The sequence below is a fragment of the Coptis chinensis genome, chromosome 7 (genome assembly GCF_015680905.1).
Source record: "Coptis chinensis isolate HL-2020 chromosome 7, ASM1568090v1, whole genome shotgun sequence".
Lineage (NCBI taxonomy): Eukaryota > Viridiplantae > Streptophyta > Magnoliopsida > Ranunculales > Ranunculaceae > Coptis > Coptis chinensis.
The window spans coordinates 93,325,937-93,352,793 of record NC_141462.1 but is presented as its reverse complement, the minus strand read 5'-3'; the positions used below and the strand labels follow the sequence as shown (position 1 = coordinate 93,352,793).

The 26,857-nt window shown below is 37.5% G+C and overlaps 3 protein-coding genes across 18 annotated transcripts; 2 read left to right on the top strand and 1 right to left on the bottom strand.

The window, feature by feature from the left end:
• Positions 1-1,070: 1,070 nt before the first annotated feature.
• Positions 1,071-8,414, top strand: LOC147490075 (serine/threonine-protein kinase RUNKEL-like). 15 transcript variants are annotated; one of them, XM_086569886.1, is made up of 4 exons: positions 1,071-1,179; positions 2,244-2,414; positions 3,585-3,684; positions 4,494-5,082. In XM_086569886.1, the coding sequence occupies exons 2-4, from the start codon at positions 2,265-2,267 to the stop codon at positions 4,748-4,750; spliced, it is 507 nt and encodes a 168-aa protein (XP_086426012.1). In that variant the 5' UTR covers positions 1,071-1,179; positions 2,244-2,264; the 3' UTR covers positions 4,751-5,082. The 15 variants fall into 15 exon arrangements, with proteins under 15 accessions (XP_086426012.1, XP_086426014.1, XP_086426011.1 ...); XM_086569888.1 differs by having other exon boundaries at positions 1,116-1,241; XM_086569885.1 differs by having other exon boundaries at positions 1,135-1,284.
• A 1,144-nt stretch (positions 8,415-9,558) lies between these two features.
• Positions 9,559-17,760, bottom strand: LOC147490073 (dolichol-phosphate mannose synthase subunit 3-like). 2 transcript variants are annotated; one of them, XM_086569891.1, is made up of 5 exons: positions 17,422-17,760; positions 11,883-11,983; positions 10,853-10,978; positions 10,654-10,761; positions 9,559-9,874 (listed from the first exon to the last, which is right to left on the bottom strand). In XM_086569891.1, the coding sequence occupies exons 2-5, from the start codon at positions 11,937-11,939 to the stop codon at positions 9,815-9,817; spliced, it is 351 nt and encodes a 116-aa protein (XP_086426017.1). In that variant the 5' UTR covers positions 11,940-11,983; positions 17,422-17,760; the 3' UTR covers positions 9,559-9,814. The 2 variants fall into 2 exon arrangements, with proteins under 2 accessions (XP_086426017.1, XP_086426018.1); XM_086569892.1 differs by lacking the exon at positions 11,883-11,983 and having other exon boundaries at positions 17,422-17,608.
• Positions 12,199-17,367, top strand: LOC147490074 (dolichol-phosphate mannose synthase subunit 3-like). The gene is made up of 2 exons (XM_086569893.1): positions 12,199-14,052; positions 14,148-17,367. The coding sequence occupies exons 1-2, from the start codon at positions 13,955-13,957 to the stop codon at positions 14,254-14,256; spliced, it is 207 nt and encodes a 68-aa protein (XP_086426019.1). The 5' UTR covers positions 12,199-13,954; the 3' UTR covers positions 14,257-17,367.
• Positions 17,761-26,857: the final 9,097 nt, after the last annotated feature.

Sequence of the window (26,857 nt, the reverse complement as noted above, 5' to 3'; positions counted from 1 at the left end):
GTGGGTTAATCAAAATAACTAAAATTCATCCAAAATCTACAAATTTCCAATTAAAAGTGAGATGAATTTACAGAGAATCCAAAACAATGTGGAAAACATCAACTTCAAAATGGAAAAATGTATGTTGATTCTGAACTAATTTCAATCTGAAAATTTTAACAATTTAAAATGCATCGTCTCGATAATTTTGAATATCCATGTTTAAAACTTTGTTTGATCTTAATTCAAATTGTGAAATTGTGAAAGGACAAATGGGTTTTTATAAGACAATTGTATTATTTGATTCTTATCAAGAACTCTTGGAGCAATACATGGAAAGACCTTTGCCCGATGAGTGGCCTCGATTGAACATATCAAAGCGCATCTACACATCTCACAACATTAGATTTTAAATTATTATTTATTTGTGGAAGAAATTGGCGATTCTGAAATGAAAGAATAAAAAGGAAAAATAAAGTTTTAAAACCACTTCACAGTTAATACACCCAAAAGTGACATGTTGTTAAAATTGGAGTAGAATCAAAAGATAACATTGGTCTTTCTCTAGACAAAAAAGACACTAAAAAAGTGTCTAGAGCCCAATTTCTAGGAGATAATTCAGTCACAAAAGAGGAGAAAATAAAACATAGGAAGAATGATCAGACTTGTAGGGGCACTTGAATGTGTTGCATCCAAAAAAAACTATGACAACAATGAGACGAAGGAAAATATACATGATTCACAAATAAAATCGAGTCAGCAGTACATTGATTAATTTCACTTCCTGCTCACCATACTCTGCCCTGACATTCCTGACAATGTAGAGGTGCCTGTCGTTGTTTTAAATCTTCAAATAATCTGTATGAGGGAACAAATGTAGGAACGAATTTGGGGGACTATAAGAAGCAGGAGCATTGGAAATATAAGATATTAAAACAAGTTCTTCTACATGTTGTATTGGAAATATAAGATATTGATTATTATTATTATTACCAGTGATGGGTATTGATAGAATCACAGATATCGATGTTCATAGTCCAATCAAGACCAATCAATAAATGTCTACATGTACTGTTGCTGATGATGACGATAATGATAATGATGGTGACATCATCTTTCCCAACACTCATAATTACAGACCACAAAATGAGTCCGTCAATAACACGACTCAAATTAAATCTCTACTTGTTTTTCGATCAGGCACTATTTCTCTCTCAGCTTTCACTTGGATTTCTTCAATTCTAGTGGATTTTAATTGAAATGTTTGTTCATGTCTCTCCCTCTAGCTCAATCATCCAATTACATGTACTCAAATCTGTATGATTAATTGCATCTTTTCAATTGATGTGTTTGTTTGTGATAAAATCTTGTAAAACTGAAACTGTAGAAATTAGTGACTTCTTTGATTGATATTTACATTATTAATGTTCTTCAATTGATCAAAAGTTCAGAAATGGTTTTGTGAATCATATCAAGTTAATTGATAGTTACCAAATATCCTTGAGGATGATTATAGTCTATTAATGAAAAGACAGAATCTGACTAGCTTTTAAAGTAACCTATTACATTACATCCGACAATGAGTGTCATAGATTAAACCTGCACAAACATATATTTTAGTATATTTCCGTGTGTAAGAAACCATACATGATACTTTTAGGCTCTGCACACACAATACAAAAACAGTAGCCTGAATTTCATGTCTAGTTGCTTAATGATTTTGTATTGATAAAAGCACGCCCTGAATACAAGTTTTAGTATGACCAAACAAACTTATCCCTCATTTGTTCAGCCTCGAGGTACATTAGCCAGGTGACATTTTAGTATGACCGTGTGAGGAAGGTGATGAAGTTTACAAGTACTAGTAATCACGATAATTCTATGATATCTAACACGAAAAACTATAGCAATATATCCCGAAAAACGTGAGTTGCTCCTTTTGTGGAAAGCCCATCACAGGAAAACTCGAAACTGGAACTGTGATTATCGGGGCTTTTTTGCAGATTCAGGCAAAAACACAAAATGTTATATATTTTCCATTCCGATATTTCAAAACACATAAACTTTGCGTTTTAGTTGTTACACTTAAAAACTGCTAAATCCAGCCCAACTCTCTGGGTAAGATTCTCGATCTCTCCATTATTTGTATTATAATTTTATTATTCTTTTTTCTTGAATTGGTTCTTACTCAAGGAAAACTTGTAGAAGAATATATGCTAGTTACTAAATAAGTTTTTGATACTATGTGCATCATTTATGGGCAGTGTGCTTGAAATTTCAGAGCAATGAAAATTGTATTTGTGACTGTTGGAACCACTTCATTTGATGCACTTGTTAAAGTTGTTGACACTAAACAAGTTAAAGAGGAGTTATTCAACAAAGGGTATACTCATCTTCTCATTCAAATGGGTCGTGGATCCTTTATCCCCACGAAGGTATATATTCTTCTTCCAATGTGTAGTTAATTAGCCGGTAAATAATTATTATATAGGATATAAGACTTGGTAGATTTTCCTTTTCAATTAACATACAGAATGAGAACGGTTGAACTTTCATAATATCTGTAATAGTGACATGCTAATCATGTAAAAGTTATTAGTGTACTAGCCTCAATACTAGTTTGACGTTTATGTTAACTTGGGGTAGGCAACTTGATCTATATTTTCGAGGTTTTACCCGAAAGAAGACACTTTGTAGTGCAGTCCCAAAGAAGGACTACTGAAGGTCCTGGTGCCTTCAGTACACCCAACCATGAGTTCAAGAGAAACAGATTATATATAGGAATGTAATCTTTGAATGACTAAAGGGAATTTCAGAGGATTAGCTTATTTGTGTCTCGCTTCTTTGTGTTTTACTTTATCAGTCAACTTGCTTTTTTACTCTTTCGAATAGCAGAACCTTCATGATTAAAGGTCAGCCACCCCCCCCTCCCCTTGCAAATAAATGCCTCCATTGGAAGTTCTGAATCAAGCAAGCATTACCCGAGATATGTTGGCTAAACTAGTTTCTATTGTCAATGTATCGTTGTAACTTGGATAACCCAGGGATGGAATTGGTTTCCAAGCCATGAACTGGTAATCATTATTTCATGGGAGAGAAGCAAATAACATGAATTAACCTAGTAGTTTGAGTCAAATTGTGGAAGAAATAGAATGACAAGATACATTTTGGCTGTCAATTACAATGATAGCAATTTGCCCTGTAATGTCTTCGGACACAGTTGCTCTTGAGGCCTGGTTCAATCTTGTGTTTTTCTCAGAGTGTTCAATATCAAAAGATTATTGCTTCCCACATTAAATTTGGATGGGTTAGTTACTCCATATTCTACCTGACAAAAATGTGGTTGAAGAGTTAGTATTTCCTGTGGGCTTTGCTCTGTCGTGCCTACTGGGCAATATGGTCTCATTTTGTTTTGCACTCTTTAGAGCATAAGTCTTTATCATCAAAATTGTTGCATATAGCATGGTGTTTGTGAACAACTAAAGATTGAATAAAACTATTTTTAAACTTTCTCGCTTCTGTAACATGCTGACAAGAACAATTCTGCCTCCTCTGTTTTGGCTTACCTGTCTCAAAACTTAATTTAACGTTTCCTTCTCATCCAGTCCGCAGGAGAAGATGGATGTCTTGCTGTGGATTATTTTACCTTTTCATCAAGTATTGCTGACAATTTGAAATCAGCATCTCTTGTAATTAGTCATGCAGGTAAATTCTTTTTATCATTTTTGTTTTTATTGCATTCAATTAAGTAAACTTGCCTTTTTGCTTCTGTAGTATTTGCTATTGTGGGCATGGTAGAGTGCCTTTTTTTTTTTTTTGTTTTGTTTTTATACTACTTACTATTATATCTTCTATTAGGACTTGGTTTCATGGTACTCCTGTATAATGGACTTGTTTTAATAATCAATCTCTTATAAGAGTGCAAATTGATGGGTTCGTATAGGAATTTTATATAGCTTTGTGTTTCTTAATAGCACTTAGTTTCTACACAATCTTCAAATTTACAAAAACTTTTAAGTCAATTTTGTTGGTTTCAGTTATTTAATGAAATATTTGTAGTGGAAGATATGCATAAGATAAAGATGCACGTTAGTTGGTGAGAAGAACGGATTATAATTATCTGACCTAAACTGTTGAGCTGTTGATTTTTTGGGCTTAAAGAGAGGATCGAAGGATATGCAAGTTTTGACACTATTGTGTTCGAGTTTAAAATATTAAAGGGTATGCCGGTCCTTTTCAGCCACTCAAGAACTGTCCAATTGAAGTCTAAAGTAACTAGTATTCTGCTCGGTTAACTTCATCAAGAATCAAGTTGAATTCCAATGGTAGTTCCATCTACAGAAACTGTGAAATATGAAAAGTGGAGATCAGCTCTAGACTTTCGTGATTGAAATTTTCTCAAGGGGAAGGTTTCGGAAGTTTATGAAGTTTTTAAAGCTGTTTGATTACATGAATACGTTAGGCATCTCAATATATGAAAATTTACGTATGTTTGTCTCATAACTGTGGTCTAGGTTCGGGAAGCATATTCGAGACATTGCGGTTGAGAAAACCTCTGATAGTGGTGGTGAATGAGGATCTTATGGATAACCACCAAAGTGAGTTAGCTGAAGAACTAGCAGCGAGGAAGCATCTATTCTGTGCTCGTCCTCAAATGCTCTACAATATCATTGCCAGCAGGAATTTGGAGGACCTCCTCCCTTACCCTCCTGCAGATGCCAAGCCAGTTGCAAAGCTCATAAACAGGTTTTTAGGATTCGCAAATGATTAAAAAATCTGTTAGATGTATATGCTAGTGGCTCATTGAGGACGTCCTAGACCGCTAGTGGTGTGTGGTCGGGTCAAAATTTTGCTTTCTAACCATTGTTGAAAGCGCTTGGGCAAGGTCAGACGTGGAAGATCAGAATGAAGACAATGCAGTTATTGGCATTTCGTAAGGCTATTGAAATAAATTGGCATTTACATTTTTATATAGATGAGATGTAGAAGTGTCTTTTCTGCTGCAATGTGTTCCAGCAGCAGCATTACTAAGATGACTTTATATGTAAAGAAATGATTTTTTTTTAATGAAAAATAAATAAATAGGCCTACGATGTATAGTTATGATGTTTTTTAACTTTAGAACTAGATGATGATTTGGTAAAGGTTGTTGCTCAGCTCCTTTGTGTTATTAAGTGATGATAGAAGGTCCAAGATTCCAAGTGGAGTTCACTGATGATGGACAAGCTACTAGACAGTATCCAGCAAGTATTTAATAGTCGGGAAGGTGGCTAGGATACACTGCCCACCTATTTGTACAAGGACTGGGCAGGTGTTCCAGAATTAATTTAAAAAGGATGATTTGTGGAAGGAAGTCTAGGTAAGTACAAGTCACTCTACCTGATTTTATTTTAGTAAGCACTTTTAATTTTCAAGTCTGTGTACCCATTAACATCAGTGATCTGTGGCCTGCTAATTTTAGGTCTTCTGTATCTTTTCTTTATATTTATTGATTTGAAATCCTACTTCAAACCTCATAGATATAATCAAAGTTTGATAGGTCAAGAATATATACAAGAAAGTATATACAAAACAAGACAAAACTGTGAACGACTATCTCCCACAATATATTATATGATGTGTATACCCGATGATCCTTTTGACATGGAAAATAGTCAAATGGCCTTATTGTACTCCCGATAGACATGGTATAAGTAACTCTTTCCAGTTGGCTCTTTTACTAGGATAGACAATGTTCCAACACAGCCATGGTATAACCTTTCTCACGATGATATGGACTGCCCTAAGTGAATCTAACACTGCCTAAACCCTTGGATATCCCACCTTTAAACATATTTCCAGCCCGCTATGAATAGCTACCATCTCCACCTTGAGTATTGAGTTGCTTTCCCCTTGAGGTACATGTACTTAGATTAGGGCAGTAATTTGATGGAACTCTTCATCCACATATTCATGCTGCTTTGGCGTACATGCCACACACTTCAAGATACGCAGGGGGGGGGGGGGAGGGGAGGGGCAAAGGGGCAAGAGATCCGCATTTAAGGGTTCTATCAAGTTCTTAGAAGGGGGGTTTTCTTCAAATATGTATGCTAATATCAAATCGCATAAGAGAGTATGGTGAGATAGTGGGTCTCAACTCAAGTTCTTGGGCATCTTATTGAAGAATGTTGTCTAGCTAAATAGAAATACATTCGTATGTCATTTTACTCATTTAAGTTAGTTTAACCTTTAGTTGAACATTCTTTGCTGCATTTTTATATATTTCCCATACTTCAAGAACATACTTCGATGAGAGTTGCTTTTGGTAAGCCACTAGGGACCTGTGCTAGGGTATGTAATGGACATGTTCTTCTTTCAATGCGATGCAAGGATGGTAACAAATTATGTACTTTGGTGATCTATTTGTTGGATACTTTTTGTTTGTTACAAGTTGCTGCCTATAGTTTTGGTACTTTGGTCTATTTTTGTTGTTCGGTTGTTTATTCAATTTAGAGTGTACTGGAATTTGAAGTTTGCAACTTTTGGTAGTTGTCTTTAATTTTCTGCCTAAAATCTGAAGAACAAGCTAGGAGTTGTATCAGACAAGTTTCAACAATTGTTTGATATTTTTCTACTTTTCTAGAGTTGGAACTTATCATTGTAAACCTAATAAGTTTCAACAGAATTAAGTGGGACTCCAAGTTCTGGAAGTTGAAATGCAGCGTTAGTTTGTTTACATTATGCCTAAAAGTAGTAGTTTGGTTTGTTATGCTTTTTCTCAATACATGAAGCGCTATACCATTGTGGTTTATTTTAAATTCATTTTAGCTAATGGTTGCATTAGATTTTCTAGAAACTTAATGATTTCTTTTGTATGTAATACAGAGGAGAGGATTGAGAATGATGATGCACATCATAGTGTCGTTCTTGGATCGTGGTGTTGTTTTGAACCTTCCAATGTTCTAAGTAGGTTGGTACTAAGTAGGTCTTTCGAAAAACATTTTAATCATCAAGTTTTGTAAACTTAGTCTCTGTTCTTAACTCTTGCAAGGTTCTTATAAGCTTGTTTAGATCTTAACACAGTTAACTATACATATTTCAACTTGTTAAATTGCAGGGTAGGGATGACTTCCAAATCACTCTTCTGAGGATTCTTGAGTCCATTACGGAGGAGCCATCTGTCATTCTGGAAGGTCCTAGTACTTTCAAGTTTCATCGGTCAGGTTCTCCCTAGTTTGTTTGTGCTGTACAAGGGCAACAAAGATGGAGATGTAAGATTCTTGTGCCTGAAAATATTATTCGATGTAATGGTTATCTTCTTGAATGAAACATCAGTGGAGCAATGGTTGAAGGATTTAAAATCAGTGTCTAATACTCATTTTCTCCCCCTCTATCCTATTTTTATCGAAGACGAAGATCTGATTCCCATGTATGCACAGAAGCTCCTAGTGATGCTCATCGAGTTCAATTACATCAGAATTTTGGACATTCTGGATTCTAAAACTGTATCACAATGCTTTGAGTTTTTGCTTGGCGATCTCTCCAGTGCTAATGTTAAGCTCTGCCTGGCTCTGGCATCTGCTCCCGAGATGGAGACCAAAATACTATCTCAATTAAGAGTAGTTCGAAAAATTGGTAACCTATTGGAATTTGTGAAGGCAAAGGATATGGAAGATTTTCTTGAGCCAACTCTTGATCTCTGCAAGGCTTTTCTTGTACGGGGAATGGCCAGAAAAGGGTTTGTCAATTCAAAAGAACCGGCTCTCTTATCTGACAATCCCTCTATGAATGTTGCAGTTGATCCACAGCAATGCATAAAAGATATATCCGACTTTGGTAGTAATATTGGTGTCTTTCTGGAGTTGAGTGGCTCCCACGAAGTACAAACTGCTGATTTAGCCTCGGAGTGTGTAATTCTATTGCTTGAGGTGGCCCCGAGGGAAGCCACTACTGGACTGTTAACAAACCTTCCCAAGGTTAGTGGAGTTCTTGAATTATCTTGCCAAGTTCTCTCTGGCTTGCTGTTGCAATGCATGCTGCACGCTCTTGGTTATGCTTGTTGGCAGTATCTGTCTAAGGCAATGATATTGTCCATTTCAATACCTGATATTACTAGAATAGAAGCTGTTGTTTCTGATCTCAAAAACTCTAGCATACCTGGAGTCGCCAGTGCTGCTTCAATTGTTGTTCTTGAGTTGCAGCGGCTACCTTGCTGCATCTGAAGATCAGTTGTCCAGTGATTACGGTGCAAGGTTTGACTTTGTATCTGACCCTGCTCAAAATTTTATTGAATATGCCGGGTCAAAGAAAAAATTATGGCTTTGCCAGACTGATGCAAGTCTTTTGTTCTAGATATGACTGATAGGCCAAACTCAGATCTCCCCAGTTTGTATAATCGTTACAATTCTTCCGAATCCTTTTATGTCATATATATATTAATTAGTGTACTTCCATTTTGTTAAGGTTGTTCCCTCGAGAATCATCTATTTGAAGGAAACGAAGTGCACTGTATTTGAAATTAGAATACTATTTGCATATACAGCAAATATTTTGTAAAAGGATGATGCAGAAAGTTCCACTCCCGTAGCATTTAAGCTGACAGAATATCTCCAACCAAATCAATTAGTTATGCTCTTCCTTCCTTTCCTCCTTCCATCCCATTGCCTGGATTCTTCACCAGAATCAATTCTATTTGTGCCTAAAATCATTATTTGAGAGGGAAATGATGGTAGAAAAACTTAAATTTCTCCATGCTGAATTTCCAACAAAGACGACAATATAAAGCTGTTTAGGAATTAAGGAGGTTCAATGTAAATACTTTGCCGGCAGAAGCTCAGCTTGGATACTCTTCAACGTTAGGGAAAAACTTGTAGGTTTTGGTTCGTGTTCGCTTGATGTTGGTTTCAATGTCTAATACTCATGGTGGGATGTTTCAGTTTCTGTCATCTTAACAACGTACAGATGTAGTCAGTCATATACTATTACCTGATAGTACTCATCAAATACCTTGCTACTTTTGATAGGATTGAAGGAAAGGGTGGTGCTGCTGTGGCAGACGGAATAAATATGGGTTTGTTGTGGGAGCTTAGTTCAGACGATTCATAGCAAAGAGTGTAGATGAAGCTACATTTATGGTAACTAATCTGGTGGATTAGTTCATCACTTTTTTTGGTGAAGTGATAGTTCATCACTTGAAAACGAAAACAGAACAGTAAGGCTATATCAGAGAAAATTCCCTCTTGTAATTGGTCTGAGACGCATATGCTTTGTGAGTTGCATAATGCAAATTGGTAATTCAGTTTTGTTAGATTCTACTCGGTTAATAGGGCTTTCAGTGGGAATCATGGTCTTTGAGACAGAAAGCCAGGGATGGTAAGAGTGCAAGACCACATCATTATCAGAAATTCATGATCTATCGGACATTTTTTCATTGGATTGTATTTTATTTTCGTTTTAAACAAATCAACATTCCACACTTTATTGTATGCGAGTATGTGACCATGAATACATTCATCACAAATCAGGTCCCCAACTCATCCACATCTACATAAATTTATCATTTGCATCAGTTCTAAAAACATACAAATCAAGAAGCTCTGGTTTACTGGAAAGCAAAACTCTTTTCAAGAAAGAAAATATTTGGAAGATCTAATGAAAAAACACAGCTAGGGGTAATCAGTTTACAAGAAACTCACAAACAGTTCATTTTCTAAGAATTCACTTTCAAATGGATTTCTCTTCTGCTAGGAAGTAGCTGTGCTTTTTCTATTAAATACAATGAGAATTATCACAGCAAAGATCAACTCCTCTATAAGAATAAATCGCATTTTACTCTAAAAATACACATGAAAAAAATTTAATCACTGCCAACATCAACTCCTCTTTGCTTCAAGAAATCCCTAGCTTCTGCAACATCCTGCACAATAAAGTTTCCTTGAGGGATATGTAAACCAAATAGTGGAGCAGTGAATATTGCGTTGAATCAACACGGAGCATTGCCGACCCCACAAAAAACATGAACCACACACACACAAAGCATGAGCAGATTGGAGACTATAAATCATGGATTAGCTCTATGCCAAAGCTAACTAAGGACATTCTTATTAGCAATAACTGTAGTTTTTCAGGTCATGCTGTGATTATCTATTTCAAATATACGACCAACCATTAACAAAGAGAAGAAAGAAGAAAAGTATACGAGTGATACAATATTGTCTCTTTTCTACCAAACTCTGTATGCATTATACACAGAACATAACGGTATTCACACTCAATAAGAGAAGTATAGAATGAATGTGCTGCCGGAACTTTAGTGGAATAGATTGGATATGAATATGTGCAAGTATCAAGCACACACGTAAGTCCAACAATGGCTAATAAGCTTGATTTAGGAGAATTTGTAAAATATGAGGTTGGTTTTCTTGAGAACATGCAATATTGGCCCCGTTGGAAAACTTAAAAGAATGAATAGATTTGAATTGGCTATGAAGGCATTCCTCACTAAATAGAATGAATGCAACAGACATACGATGACAAGATTTAATTGCATCAAAGGGATTTTTTTTTTTTTTTTTTTACTAGGAATATGTCACAACACCGATATATATTCATCAAATTATCCTCTAGAGAGTGAATCAGATAATAATATAAGTGAGAATAATAACAAAGGAAAATCAATTCAGAAAACTGAAAAACCTTTTGTAGTAGTCCTGCTTCAATAGGACATGTTGGAAATCTCATCAAACCAACTCCAACCATTAATAGACCATAGCATCCTAGCGACATGATCAAGTAGATTGGTAGCTGCAAGGCGCATACAATAAACAAAGTAAACATAACAAATAAATCAAGTAAGTAAGCAAAAAAATAATCCCATTCATAAAGGTAAACTCACCATCCATGTATAGCTGCGTGGAACTACCGATGTTTCCAATAAACTAATCCAAAAAGCTGCGATAGCGATGAATATGGATAGAATTTTTATGATTTGCTTCATGTATTCCTTTCTATAAAACAGAATCTATCATAACTTGAAGTTAGTCTCATATTCTAAAGCCGGTGCCCATCCAAACAATAGATTATATATTACACATCCCTAAACTGCATATCATATGATAAGTGCAATTGCTTTCAAAAGAGATAAAAACATATAATTATCTCATTGCAGCACAATTGTGCTTCTACTTAAAATCTAACTATTTTTTTTTTTAAGTCTAACCAAATCTAACTATGTTCAACATGAAATTTTATTCAACGTCAATTCTATATAAAATTAAAATTACATCTCTCTTGATTTTAAAATTACCTCTTTTGATTTTACGGAGAAGGAGAAGATGAATTATTAACAAGAACGAAATGTTGACAATTTTTTTGGAATCTTTCAAAATTAACTGGTATTTGAAATGTTCACAATATTTCTGCCGCTTTTTGACAAAACTTTTGACCTTTTGTTTCGAGTTTTGACCTCGTACAACATATAGATCAACAACTTTTCTACTAGCATAACGATATTCACACTCAGTAAGAGAGTATAGAGTGAATGTGCTGCCGGGACTTTAGTAGAATAGATAGGATATGAATATGTGCAAGTATCAAGCACACACGTAAGTCCAACAATGGCTAAGCTTGATTTAGGTAAGAATTTGTAAAATATGAGGTTGGTTTTCCCGAGAACATGCAATATTGGCCCCGTTGGAAAACTTAATAGAATGAATAGATTTGAATTGGCTATGAAGGCATTCCTCACAAAATAGAATGAATGCAGCAGACATACGATGACAAGATTTAATTGCATCAAAGGGATTTTTTTTTTTTTTTTTTACTAAAAATATGTCACAACACCGATATATATTCATCAAATTATCCTCCAGAGAGTGAATTAGAGAATAATAACAAAGGAAAATCAATTCAGAAAACTAAAAAACCTTTTGTAGTAGTCCTGCTGCAATAGTACATATTGGAAATCTCATCAAACCAACCATTGCATCCTAGCGACACAATCAAGTAGATTGGTAACTGCAAGGCGCTACAATAAACAAAGTAAACATAATAAATAAATCAAGTAACTAAGCAAAAAAATAATCCCATCCATAAAGGTAAACTCACCATCCATGTATAGCTGCGTGGAACTACCGATGTTTCCAACAAACCAATCCAAAAAGCTGCGATAGCGATGAGTATGGATAGAATTTTTATGATTTGCTTCATGTATTCCTTTCTATAAAACAGAATCTATCATAACTTAAGTTAGTCTCATATTCTAAAGTCGGTGCCCATCCAAACAATAGATTATATATTACATATCCCTAAACTGCATCTCATCTGATAAGTGTCATTGCCATCAGAAGCGATAAAAGCATATAATTATCTCATTGCAACACAATTGTGTTTGTACTCAAAATCTAACTATGTTTTTTTTTTGGTCTAACCAAATCTAACTATGCTCAACATGTAATTTTATGCAATGTCAATTCTATATAAAATTAAAATTACCTCTTTTGATTTTACAGAGATGGAGAAGATGAATTAACAGGAACGAAATGTTGACAATTTTTTTGGAAGTTAATCTTTCAAAATTAACTGGTATTTGAAATGTTCACAATATTTCTGCCGCTCTTTGACAAAACTTTTGACCTTTTGTTTCGAGTTTCGACCTCGTACAACATATATATGTATGGATCAACAACTTTTCTACTAGCCTCACTCACATTAAGAGCATCAGCTAACTTATTAGATTCCCAATACACATGTCTAAGACTAAAGTCTTCAAACTGGTTCACCAAATGCTTCATCTTGTCCAGCATGTGGTCTGTGTCCTTGATTCTTCATTAAGTAATGACATTTTCTGAGTCCACATTGTAGCCATTGTAACTCTATTATTAGATCAATATAAATGTAATCTGATCTGCCACGGCCTGCCACAGTAACTTATCCTCTGTCATCTCGAATTGCAGCTGTCAATCCACCCAACATGCCTTCAACTGTACCAATCTGTATTCAGATTAAAGACGTACTCCTCCTTGTGCCCCCTCCCAAACACATATAATAGTGTTCTGCCTTGTGGCTTCAACGTCGTTGTTCCACACTTGCATATATCATGTAATAAGCGTAAATGAAAAAATTGTTTAAGACACTATATAAGCTGTTCAAGACACTAAATAAGTTGTCCAAGACACCATGTCCATTAACGGATAATCCATTTAAGAGAAGGCCTGTATAATTTCATCTCTCTCGGGTCTTGGTTCCATCTTGTACTTAGTAGAATGCAACTTAGTCTTTGCATCATTAAATACCAAGTCAGCCACTTGCAAAGCAGTACAAGACTTTCCTATCAAATATTCTTGAGTTGCCCTCCTTCCAAATCCAATATAAGAATTGCATCTAAAGCCAGTTTGAAGACTTTAGTCTTAGACATGTGTATTGGGAATCTAATAAGTTAGCTGATGCTTTAAAATGTATATATATATATGTTGTACGAGGTCGAAACTCGAAACAAAAGGTCAAAAGTTGCGTCAAAGAGCGGCAGAAATATCGTGAACATTTCAAATACCAGTTAATTTTGAAAGATTAATTTCCAAAAAAATTGTCAACATTTCGTTTCCTGTTAATTCATCTTCTCCATCTCCGTAAAATCAAGAGAGAGGTAATTTTAATTTTATATAGAATTGACGTTGCATAAAATTTCATGTTGAGCATAGTTAGATTTGGTTAGACCTAAAAAAAAACATAGTTAGATTTTGAGTACAAGCACAATTGTGCTGCAATGAGATAATTATATGTTTTTATCTCTTCTGAAAGCAATTGCACTTATCATATGATATGCAGTTTAGGGATGTGTAATATATAATCTATTGTTTAGTTTAGGGATGTGTAATATATAATCTATTGTTTAGTTTAGGGATGTGTAATATATAATCTATTGTTTGGATGGGCACCGGCTTTAGAATATGAGACTAACTTCAAGTTATGATAGATTCTGTTTTATAGAAAGGAATACATGAAGCAAATCATAAAAATTCTATCCATACTCATCGCTATCGCAGCTTTTTGGATTGGTTTGTTGGAAACATCGGTAGTTCCACGCAGCTACACATGGACGGTGAGTTTACCTTTATGGATGGGATTATTTTTTTGCTTAGTTACTTGATTTATTTGTTATGTTTACATACTTTGTTTATTGTATGCGTCTTGCTGCTACCAATCTATTTGATCATGTCGCTAGGATGCTACGGTCTATTAATGGTTGGAGTTGGTTTGAAGCAGGACTACTACAAAAGGTTTTTCAGTTTTCTGAATTGATTTTCCTTTGTTATTATTCTCACTTATATTATTATCTGATTCACTCTTTAGAGGATAATTTGATGAATATATATCGGTGTTGTGACATATTCCTAGTAAAAAAAAAAAAAAAATTAAAATCCCTTTGATGTAATTAAATCTTGTCATCGTATGTCTGCTGCATTCATTCTATTTAGTGAGGAAATGCCTTCATAGCCAATTCAAATCTATTCATTCTATTAAGTTTTCCAACGGGGCCAATATTGCATGTTCTCAGGAAAACCAACCTCATATTTTACAAATTTTACCTAAATCAAGCTTAGCCATTGTTGGACTTACGTGTGTGCTTGATACTTGCACATATTCATATCATATCTATTCCACTAAAGTCCCGGCATCACATTCACTATATACTTCTCTTCTTGAAAGTGTGAATACGTTCACGCTCGCGGTATAATGCATACAGAGTTTGGTAGAAAAGAGACAATATTGTATCACTCGTATACTTTTCTTCTTTCTTCTCTTTGTTAATGATTGGTCGTATATTTGAAATAGATAATCACAACATGACCTGAAAAACTACAGTTATTGCTAATAAGAATGTCCTTAGTTAGCTTTGGCATAGAGCTAATCCATGATTTATAGTCTCCAATCTGCTCATGCTTTGTGTGTGTGTGTGGTTCATGATCTTTGTGGGGTTGGCAATGCTCCGTGTTGATTCAATGCAATATTCACTGCTCCACTATTTGTATTTCCCTTGGGACAACTTAGAGTGCTTACTGATGTGTGTTTGTCCATATTGCCAATGGACGGAGGTATTTATAGATGATGGTGACCAAAAATAGATTTATGACATTAATAGACCTCAAGGTGGTTTTACACTTTTACTAAGATTGGTTTTGAATTTAAGATAAAATTTAATTAATTTAAAGATTTTGATAATATTATGATGATTAATTTTGGCAAGGGTAATAAAATTATAAGATTTTATCTATTTTAGGATGTGAATTGATAGCTTGAAATTTATATTTCAATTAGAGAAAGCGAGTTACATAGTTTTCTTTTTAAGCTGAACCTCATTAATCATCTGAGTTGTATGTATCCTAAGTTACATTGACACGGACACGTATGTATGTCCGTATCCGACATGGACACGATGTGTCTGACACAACGAAATATAAAAAACTGAGGTATATCACATACAAGATGTGTCCATGTCGCAACACAGACACGTGTATATATATCTGACACGGATTATTTTTAAAATATGACATGTCCATGTAACATAGTATATATCTAATTGGGCTGATAGTGCTTGGACTGAGACTTGGATTCAGACCATGCACTTGGGTAAATCATGGAAACTATTGATCATATCCTAAAGTTTGTTACCGCCATTTCGCTTTGAATTTCTTTTCAGCTTTGTGGGATGACATTGTAATAGATAGCTTTACAATTTTGCATACATACTATTTTGTTTTATCAGCTGTACATAACAGCTTTGCATACTTCTTTGTACGTGTTTCAGACAGTGAACTACTCCTTCATCAGTCTGACACGCCTTTTATCTCTCCCACTCTATTCACTAAAAGTCAATTGTTTGTATTTGTTTTAGTTAGTGATTTGAAGTATTACATGGTGCAACATCTTGTGCTCCTTCTCTTAGTATTATGTTTTGGTTTGCTATCTTTCATCAGTATCAAGCAATGATACATTCTTGTGTTTGAACATGTCAAGCAGGCACCAATAAGGATTTCTAGTCTAAAAGCGGTTTCTCTTTCCACTCAAAGGGCAAAGTTTCCTTCACTTAGGATGCGATCAGTGCCACGATTTCAGGTTTCTTGTGCAGTAAGTTTCTGAAACTATGAGTCTGTTTTTGCATTTTCTATTATTCCTTTTTCTCCTTTGTCGTTGCACATATTAACTATATGTGAAATATCTGTATTTACTAATGATGTAACAATGATATTGAGGTTGAATGTCTCGGCAGGCCAAACCAGAGACAGTTGAAAAGGTTTGTGAGATAGTAAGGAAGCAGTTGGCATTTCCAGCTGAATCCACACTCTCTGGTGATTCAAAATTTTCTGCACTTGGAGCTGATTCTCTTGATACGGTACCATGAACACTCTTGAATGTTTTACTCAGCATCCTCTTGTTGCATCTTTCGCTTTTCTTGGTTTTGGTATAACCTTATAGTTCGACAAATGTGAGCTTATACCAAAATTGACCGTAAACATTATATGATTGTGCAAAATTCTTCTTTAAGATGACCGAAGTTTATGAATTTTTAAACTACCTAAGGAATTACTTTATTGACTCTATGAATAATTATTTCTTTTTGACGAAATAAGATAAATTATACCTTTTATTTTCTCTTGCTTTAAAGATACTTGTTTTACTTCTATACGATGTGGATGAGTGGTACTAAACCTGGATATATCCTTGTCACTCATCTATTTTATTTTTTGGTTTTTATTTTTCTTTTTCTTCAAATTCATTTGTGTATTCCATTATTATTATTGTTATTGCTTAAGAATGAAACAACACACTGAATGATTGGTAAAAACAAAAGAAAGGTATGTATCTATGTGTAGATACTTACCAAAACTTCTTAATACATGAGTTGCGTGGCTATATTTATTTTCTATACCTTTTAGAATTCCAGATTGAACATTTGGAACTTCTAAAAGAGAGTTTGTCTTGATTGTAACGTTGTGCTCAGTATGAGGAGTGTATTTGTGCTGACCCATGCTAATTTAAGATTCATCATGATGTCTTGTGTATTTTAGAACTTAATAATAGACAAGTAATAAATAAAAAGTGATTCTTCTTCCATCCTATGTGATAGAACTTCATTAATTTAAACATGTCTAAACAAATTTTAGCACAATGAAATGTCTCTATGCTTCATCATGCATGTCATACCTTTGCTTTTAAGTATACAAAATAAAAGTAAGTTTCAGCTATCAAGCAAGGCTATGAATCTATGATCATCACTATTTTGTGAGTGCAGGTAAACTACTATCACCTGAGATTAATTTTCATCTTGTTTTAGATCACAATTTGCTTAGTACTCAAAACATAATATAAAAAAAAAGATCAGTACCAATATAATATAAACTAAAAGAGATGTAATTATAACAGATGAAGACTAAATAATAATTTATTGCAAGAGCTTCTCATCACCTTGATTTGCTGAGAGGAAGATCAAAGAAACATGACTGAAGAAGTTCCTGTAACGGCTGCCGTGGAGAGGGAGAGAGGTTTCAGTACATAGAATTTTACTTAAACAAAGAGTTGTTTAGTAGGGCTGTCAATGGGCCAGGCCAGGCCTGAAGCCCCATTTTTTAAGTTTCTTTATTTTTTCGTTTTCCTTATTTTGGTTTAAATTTTCATTCTTTTAGTTAAGGTGACTGTCCTTCAGTTAATGATCTTCAAGCTTTAGTTGCTCATTACTTCATCCCAATTGCTTGGAAGTGGCGTTTGGCTAATGGATGAAGTTTCTCTAATTTTGTAATGGTTGAAAACACATGCATGAGTTCACTGAATGATGTATTTCATGTCATATATGGGCCTTCTATTTTCTATCGATCGAATTCGGCATTGTCTATCAGGATATGGAACTATGAGGAAGCTACTCTTCTCAACAAATTTGATAAGCACAATTTTTCCTGACAAGGGTGTTTCTAAGCTTTTCCTGTTAAATGAGCTAGATGATAGCTTGCTTCTTGTTGCATCAAGTAAGATCCATTTTTAGAATCCAAATTAGCGACTTCTTTCTAGGGGCCCTGTTTCTGCTGTGTTAGTATACATAAAGTAACTCCCGTTGAGCTTTTTAACGTAGGTGATGGAAATATCCGTATATGGAAAGACTACACTTTGAAGGGTAAACAGAAGCTTGTAACATCATTTTCTCCTATCCAAGGTCATCGGCCTGGTGTACGTAGCTTGAATGCTGTTGTAGACTGGCAGCAACAGTCAGGATATCTGGTACGAGCATAGACTTGGAGAATGTTGAATGATCTATTGTAAAGGGTTAATATTTCCTTGCCTAGTGGTCTTTTAATGGCTATAATATGTGTGAAAGTGCGTTTTAGTTATCCCTTACAAATGTGTAGTAAGAGGAGAATGGGTTTGGAAATAGGAGTTTGTTGTTGTCAAAAGCTTAAAACTTAAATTTACATAGTATTTATCTCTCAATTTTGGAGAGAAGAAAAATCTATCCGGGCGAGTTCATATGAATTTTTTTTTAACTTTCTCGATTTATAAACTATGTAAATGAATGTGGATCTCTATCCAACACGTAGATGTTTAAGTACTTTGCTACAAATACAAATGTATAGTTGGAGATTAGATTGAGAAGGAGTGTTTGAAATAGTGGTGGTAGGAATTCTATAATGATAGGAAGTGGTTACAGTGGTTCATAACTTGCGGTAATGGAATGTTTGCAAGTATATAGCTTTGACAATTATTGTTTCTAGAAGATAGGTAATCCGAACACTCATGAGATAGAACGCCTATGTGTGAAGATGTCTTGAATCCCATTTTTTCTTGTTGGCTTGATCTCTCATATGTCGTCAACTTCAATTGTCTCATTCACTTCTACCGTTATATGGGTGTGAGTTGATGATGTAGGTCGCTCTGAAAATGCCAAAAAGAAGTTTCAAATAAGAGATAAGAAACTAGGTCGAGGTCGGATTGGTATTTTTCACTATGCCGGACACGTGCTTGATATTCTGAATGAGGATATCACTCCTCACATAGCCCCCTCTCGCGAGCGGCTACGTTGTTCATTGAAGCAACAACCGGCCGAGAAAACAAAGGGCAAACTACTACATGTTGAGCATGAGTGAAGATGCTGAACCCATTCGGGAAGATGCGTGAAAGGAAACATACCCACCACTTCCTTGGGGAGGTGCTATGGAAGTTAGTTCGTATTGTATGAAATTGAATTTCAAAAGATTTGATGTGGTGAGAGTGATAGTTGGCAAATGAGAGAGAATCTAGGCAGGTTTATGGTGGTGTTGGAGGAAACGTGTCGTATTTCATTCCAAGCTTTTTCCATAGTTTTGAAAAGATAGGTCTTTGGACGCGAGGCTTGAAATTGTAGGGTTCTAGGGCTTAGGTTGTAATCATGATGCATTGGGAACCATGAAAATGCGGTTGTATAAAAACAACTTTTGGAGATTCTATGAAAAGTCATTTTTGTTTCGCTTTTACCAAACATGAAAAAAAAAACAGAGAAAAATTAACCGCAGACTAGAACTCTTCATGTTAGTGCTTCCGCCATTGTTGCTGCTAATTTTTCTTGTGTTCTTGTTTGTTTCGTTCAGTTGTTAGGTCGTCTTTAGCTTGTCTTGTTTAGAATCTGTAATCACTAAGAAAAAAGAGAAATGTCTGATTCGAACGATACTCAATCTGAAGAGATTCGAGAAGTATCATTGAGCTGTGGGGAAATGGAGGAGGAGAGGGAGGAATCAGTAGAGTTTGAGGGTGAGGATGTGGATGTGGAGGAGGAAGTACGATCTGAATTTGTTGCTGCTATAACTAGTACTTCAGGTCGTGATGAGGGGTCGTCTTCTAGTGGGTTGCCCCTAGGTTAGTGCCTCGCGAAAAATGAAGGTAAAAGGGTTAATTTTCGAGAGGAAGGTCTTTTAACGCACCGAGTAGGAAGCCGCTAAGGTTGTCAAGGCCGTGTCCGCATAGTTCAGGCATGAGCTTGGGGATGGCTCCGTATCTTTGGTGGCGATCCGGTGGTGACCGAAGTTGGTGGTAAGACCATCTTGTTTCTGAAGATAGCACCAGTCGAGGCTTGCACCGACCGAAGTCTCTTGGATCTGGAGACCTTTGGGGTCGTTCAGAGTCTACCACCAGTGCCCCCGAGAGCCTAGCTCGGCGGAAAAGCTGAAGGCCTTTAGTAAGGTGAGTGGGAAGTTTATTATGGTTGATGATGATTGGGAGCGCCAAGTGGTGTACGTGGACGACCAAGGGGTGCAGGGAACTATGAAGCGAACTGATGTCGGCTTCAAGTCGAGTAAGATTGCGTCTTGCCTGATTGATTATGTGTCTCTAGATGGTAGCCGTAAGGAATTGGACTCCAAGGGCCTTGCTGATAATCTGAGGCGAATGGATCTGGCTCACTGCCTGGTAAGTGACGTTCTCCAGATCTTACTTTCTAATTCTTTATTGGAACGTTAGAGATTGATTGTTGTTGTATGTGTGCTCGTATAGCTTATGAAATGGATATCGGTTGAAGGAGATTTTTCTCGGATGATCACCGAGTCGAGAAGGAGTCCATCACCAAGCTGAAAGAAGAGTTGAGAAATGTCCAGGACGCATATGCCGTTGATCGTGAGGAGTTGGAGGCACTGAAGAAAGAACATCAGGACGTTTGTTTGGCCAAGATCCTGATAACCACCGAGCTGGAGGAGACAAAGCTGAAGCTTCATGCCGCGAGTGAAGAACTTGGTGTTGCAAAGGCAGAGATTGCCAGAGTGACTGGCTATGCGCATCACTGTAAGGACGTCGCTCGGCAGGCTACTGAAGCATATGAAACCCTAGATGTGGATTTCCTCGAGCTAGAGGCAGAGTATAAAACTTTTAAAGAGGGGCATGAACGCGGGGCTCCCAGTATATCAATGGTACCCGTACTGGGAGATGCATGTGATGGTCCTATCTTTTCTGCACCAGGTCTGGAGGTCGCTAAGTCCCAAACTGAAGAAATCACTGCTAACGTGCTTATGGATGTGGAAGCTGTTGGTCTCTCTATTGCTGTGGGTGATGGGAACGCTGTAGAGGTTGCACTGGATCCTCTGTCGACTGAAAATTTGTCTGTTCTTCTTTGAATTTGTGAGTTGTGAGTGATTTCTGCTTGTTCTGATGGTATATGTTGTGATACATTAGAGTTGGTTTCCCCTGGGCAGTTCGTCTTTCTTTTGGGTTGTAAAAATACTGAACTAACTGGCTTCCCGACTGTTCTGGGAGGCTCGTGGGGTGATGAATAACGAGTGACCGAGTTGGATTTCCTGAGTAAACTCAGCAGCTTGGTTAGTAGACGAACTTGGACCTAAGGTTGGTCGAGCAGTTCGTCCTTTTGCCTTTATGAAATGTCTGTTTTTGCTTCTTTCATTTTGTTATAAGCTCTTTGATGGTTTGAATGTGCGATTCTTGATATTGTTGTAATTGTCTGTTGTGTATGCGACCCTTAGTAGAAATGGGTGAGGCTTCGTAATGTGTGAGCCTTATTGAGCGTTATGTTGCTTAATTCTAGCTTTGTAGGGCTCGAATTGTGAAAGGACGGGTGAACGTCTTGCTCTTGTGAAACGTTCTCCCTTATAGATCGCTCTGGTGAGAGGAGACCATAGTTAGTGTGTAACACGTGTAGGAATATGAATAGTTGGAGATACCAAATGATGGTTGCTAGGTGGCTTGACGTTTGGCGTCTCGATGTAATTATTATGTGCTTTAGGAAGGTACGTTACTTGACCATAAGTAGAACTGTTACCAAAAGTTCAAGGGTATTTGCTCTCCTTCTTCTTCAAGTTGTTCTACTCCAAAGTTCTTGTGCCAGTTTCTTTGTTTGTTGCAGGTAAGTGCCTTTCATTGTTTTCCTTATGTTTTGAATGAGAAAGCTTTGTTTCTATGATCGTTTGCTAAACGTTGGGTTGTTTGTAGAATATACTATGGCCAGGCGACATGGAAGTATGCCTGATGATAGAGAGACAAGGAAAGCATCCCCCATAATGGAGGAGATAAAGTTTGAACCCCGTTGTCATTGTGATCGCGGAAAAGGAAGGTGGTTGCTCCTGATGCAAAGAGGCAGGTCGCTCTACTGGAGGCATTGTGTTTAGGTCCCCAAGATGAGGGATGGGGCCGACCTGACTGCTGAGAAACGTGGCGACCTGGGTCAAGGCCAAAATGATGTTGGTGACAATTTTGCACAGCGTGCTGGTGACATGGGGAGCGAGTTCTTCTACGTGGGGAAGACGAGGAAGAAGCATGTGGTCAAACATTCTGACTGTAGCTTCCACTTGGCACCCATAGCAACCGCCCTTTGGAAGGGATAGTATTGGACGGTGATAAAACGCAGAAGTTGAAGATGAAAACTTAGGGGACGTTGTAAGGGACCACGGATATGACTTGTTGTTTGGTAAGCTCTTCATTTGATATGGTTTCCTGTTGTTTGATGGGCGACTCTAACCTTGGTATTTTATTTGTAGTTCCTTGCTGGATATGATAAGCTGAAAAGTACTGTTCAACGCGCTAACAATGGTGACAGTGCTAAAGTCGAGCTGGGATGCTGCATGCGAGTTGCGTGGGGGGGCTGACAAAAAGAAATTGCAAGCGATGATGAAAAAGTACCGGGATGCCGTTGATGAGAGGTCGGTGTTGGTTAGTTCAATGAAGAACTTGTAAGAAAAGCTGGTTGGTGTGACGGAGTACGATAAGCATTGCCAAGGTGTTGCATGCAAGGCGCAAGAGCATACGACCGGGCATGCGGCGAATATGCTGAGCTGGAAGAGAAGTACTTACAGCTGAAAGAGGCGTGTGATCGTAGGGATGTGTGTCTGTTGTACCTAGAGATGCGAGGAATGCTCCCTCGACCAGTGCTGCTCTCCCCATGCCTGATGATGATAAACACATAGTTCCAGGTTCTTGATTGTGATTGTTGGACTTGTATTTTTGAAAGTAAGTTGTGAAAAGATTTGTAATGTTTTGTCTGTTCTCCTCCTTGTGAGAGAGTTAAACTATATATAGAACTGGTTTCTCAGGCTTCGCGTGGCAGTTTGCCTTGCTTTACAGTTACTTTTGCTGCAATATGAACTAGTTTCCACACAAGTGGCAGTTCGTTTTTTTTTTTTTCAAAAGTTGTAAGAAGACCGATCTAGATTTCTGGGTAGTCCCAACAGATCGGTGGATTTGTGAACTGGTTTCCTGAGTTTGTTTAGGCAATTTAGACTATGGATGTTTATGGAATGCATGTCTTTTGCTTATGCTTAATTGCCTTTATCTATTGTTTTGTTCACAATAAATAAGGCATTTAGTGGCTGAGAAGCCTGAGAATTAGCTTAGGGAAGCGCTTTGCTCGTAGAGAGCATTCTCATTTAGTTGATCCTAGATTTGTAAGTCATCACCTAGTAGCTCGAGTGAACATGCTAACTTAAGAAAGTGTGTTGCTCACGGAGAGTGTGGTAGCTTAAGAAAGCATGTTGCTCGCGGAGAGCGTGTTAGCTTAAGAAAGCGTGGTGCTCGCTGAGAGCGTGTTAGCTTAAGAAAGTGTGTTGCTTGCGAAGAGCGTGTTAGCTTAAGAAAGTGTATTGCTCGCTGAGAGCGTGTTAGCTTAAGAAAGCGTGTTGCTCGCGGAGAGCGAGTTAGCTTAAGAAAACGTAGTACTCGCTAAGAGCGTGTTTGTGGTTCGCATATGCTGGTGGCTTTTTCAGTGCGAGTCTATGCCTGATGATGAACTTGAACGGAGTGGGTTGCAATAACACTCATAAGTAAATTATACCAAACTTTGTAGTAAATAGAAACATGGATTGCAAAATATTGCACTTTTATTGATAAATTTTCTTTAACAAATAAGTGTTCCAAGGACGTGGTAACGGTTTCCTTTCTTGGGTCTTGATCCAGTATGCTCCATTGCCTACGACGCAGCTCTACTATATACGGACCCTCCCATGTTGGTGCTAGCTTAGTGTCATCTTGAGTCTTTTTCAGAACAAGGTCACCAGGTTGAAAAGATCGAGGATTGACTCGCTTGTTGTAGGACTTCTTTTAGAGTTTGATGGTAAAATGCCACTCTAATGGATGTTAGGTCATGGTGTTCTTCTAGTAAGTCGACCTCTCGAGCTAGGACGGAGTCATTGTGTCCAGATTCGACGAGCTCTGACCGAGTCGTGGTGACTGTCAGTTCGATAGGAATAATGGCTTCCGTGCCATAACATAATGAAAATGGTGACTCGCCTGTGCTAGAACGAGTTGTAGTTCGGTGAGCCCATAGATTGTTCTCTAGTTGATTTGGCCATTGGCTCTTGTTCTTTTCAATCTTTTTTTTCAAGTTTTCCAAGATTACTTTGTTGCTGGCTTCTTCTTGGCCATTGCTTTGGGCGTATTGGGGAGTGGAAAATGCATGAACGATCTTCCACTTAACCAAAAACTCCTTGACTGTTTTTCCCTTGAACTGGGAACCATTGTCCATCACCAGTGTGTGTGGCAAGCCAAATCTTATGATGATGTGTGTCCAGATGAAGTTTTTGACGTGTGACTCCTTGACATGAGCTAAGGGGATTGCTTCGACCTACTTAGTGAAGTAATCAGTTGCAGCCAAGACGAACCGAAAACCAGTGTTTTTTTGTGGGATGAATGGTCCCATGATGTCTAATCCCCACATGTGAAATGGCCAAGGGCTGGCAATGTTGATTAACTCGCGAACTAGGTTGAATGATATTGTGGTCAAAAGTTTGGCATTTGATGCACTTAAGTACGTACTTTTTGGCATTGATCTGCATTTGTGGCCAGAAGTACCCCTAGGAGATCGCTTTGTGAACCAAGGAGCGACCTCCAGCATGGTTCCCGCATTCACCCTCATGGATTTCTGCAAAAATCAACTGACCTTGTTGTGAGCTTATGCACCTCAAGTGAGAGCCGACCGCCAGACTTTCTGAATAGTTTGTTGTTGATTAGGTAGTAACGATGTGTGTACCCTACATCATATTTTTGGTCCATAACATATTCGGACCATGGACCGGGAGTGGGACCAGCGGTGGATTAGTTGGGCGGCTGTCAAATAAATACTTTTGGATCATTCGGACCTCTAATCCGTCAGAGTTCACAACAGGTCCAGGGCCCATCCGGGTGGCCCAAGTTCATGGATCCAATCCGTCCGAATGATTCTGATCCAGTAACCCGATCCGGGGAGGCGAGGAATCCTAGTGCAATCCGATAAGATCTTGTATAATGATAGAATGAAATCTTGGGGAATGATCCTATTTTAAATAATATTATACTATGATTCATCAAGGAAGGCGATCTCCGAGAATCACTTTCTTGGCCGCCAAGGTAGGAGATTGCTATATATATGGAGGCTTTTGCAACCTCCAGAACTACGTTTTTAAGAGACTTGATCCCGGATTCCTTACTGGGTGCGTAGGCAACCAGAATGTTGGTGCAATCTCTCTTCTTCCAAAATACCTAATCCTATCTCTTTCAAGCTTTCGGAAGCACCATTACATCGGGAATGTCGGTTAACTTTTTGCCCCAACAAGCGACGCGCCTGATATTGAACTTGTTTAGCTTTGGTATGCTCTTCTGGGATTGTACCATGTTGGATGTACTCCATGATGGGTTGCATCCATGTTTGACTCATCTGACTGGCAAAGAGTGAGCACAGGTCGCTAATCTCGAGTATATGTTCGATTTGGTAAGCAGGTCGGTCAATTACTTCAATGAGTAACTGTCTAAGGGCGCAGTTCGGTGTCTGGGTAGCCAGATAAGCTAAAATGTCCGTGTGTCGGGTCTCGTAATACAAGAAGTGATGTATGGTGGCTTTCTTAAAAGAATGAAGTAACTGATAAATAACTTGAAGGTATTTAAAAAGTTACCTTTCATGGGTAGTGTACTCTTTAGCAATCTATCGAACAATCAGTTGCGAGTCACTAAAGATTTGAAGTTCCTGTACACCGAGCTGTAGCGCCATTCTGGACCCTATAATTAGTGCCTCGTACTCCGCCTTGTTGTTAGAGGTCGCGAAATAAATGCGAACTGATTTCTCCACCATAGTTCCATCTGGGGATACTAAGATGACTCTGATTCCACTCCCTCCGAGGTTATTAGAACCATCTACAAAGAGTGACCAGATGAACTTGTCCTGCTTTTTAGTGGATGGGATGTTTGTTTCTGGTTCCCAATTCAGGTCGTCGACAGGAAAATCTACTAGAAAGTCTGCAACGACCTGCCCTTTTTGAGAAGTGCGCAGGATGAACTCGATGTGATGTTTCCCAAGTTCTTCTGCCCATACTGCCATGCGAGTTGTCTTATTTTTTTTTGAGAAGGATTTTCTTCAGTGGGAGGTTGGTGAGTACCTTTATTGGGTGTGCTTGAAAATACGGCCTGAACTTCCTTACTGAGTACAGTAATACGAGTACTACTCTTTCAATGTAAGAGTAGTTCTTTTCAGCTGGAGTTAATGTCTTACTTGTGAAGTAGATTGGTTTCTCTGAGTTGTTGTCCTCCTTGAAGATAACCGAACTGATAGCAAAGTCTGACACTACATGGTAGAGCCTTAGCGTCTCCCCATCTGTTGGTTTTGCTAGGACGGGTGGTGTTGTCAGGTACTCTTTGAGAGTAGAGAACGCTTGGTGGCACTGGTTGTTCCATGAGAACTATTTGTCTTTTTTAAGAAGTTGCAGGAAAGGTCAGCATTTGTTTGACACCCTTGATATGAATCGGTTGAGTGTTGTAACCATTCCTGATAGCTTATGTATTTGCTTCTTTGTCTTTGGATCGGGCATTTCCAAGAACGCTCGAATTTGGTATGAATTGGCTTCGATCCCTCGCTGTGATACCTATACCCAAGAAACTTTCTAGAGGATACTCCAAAAAGGCATTTCTCGGGATTTAGCTT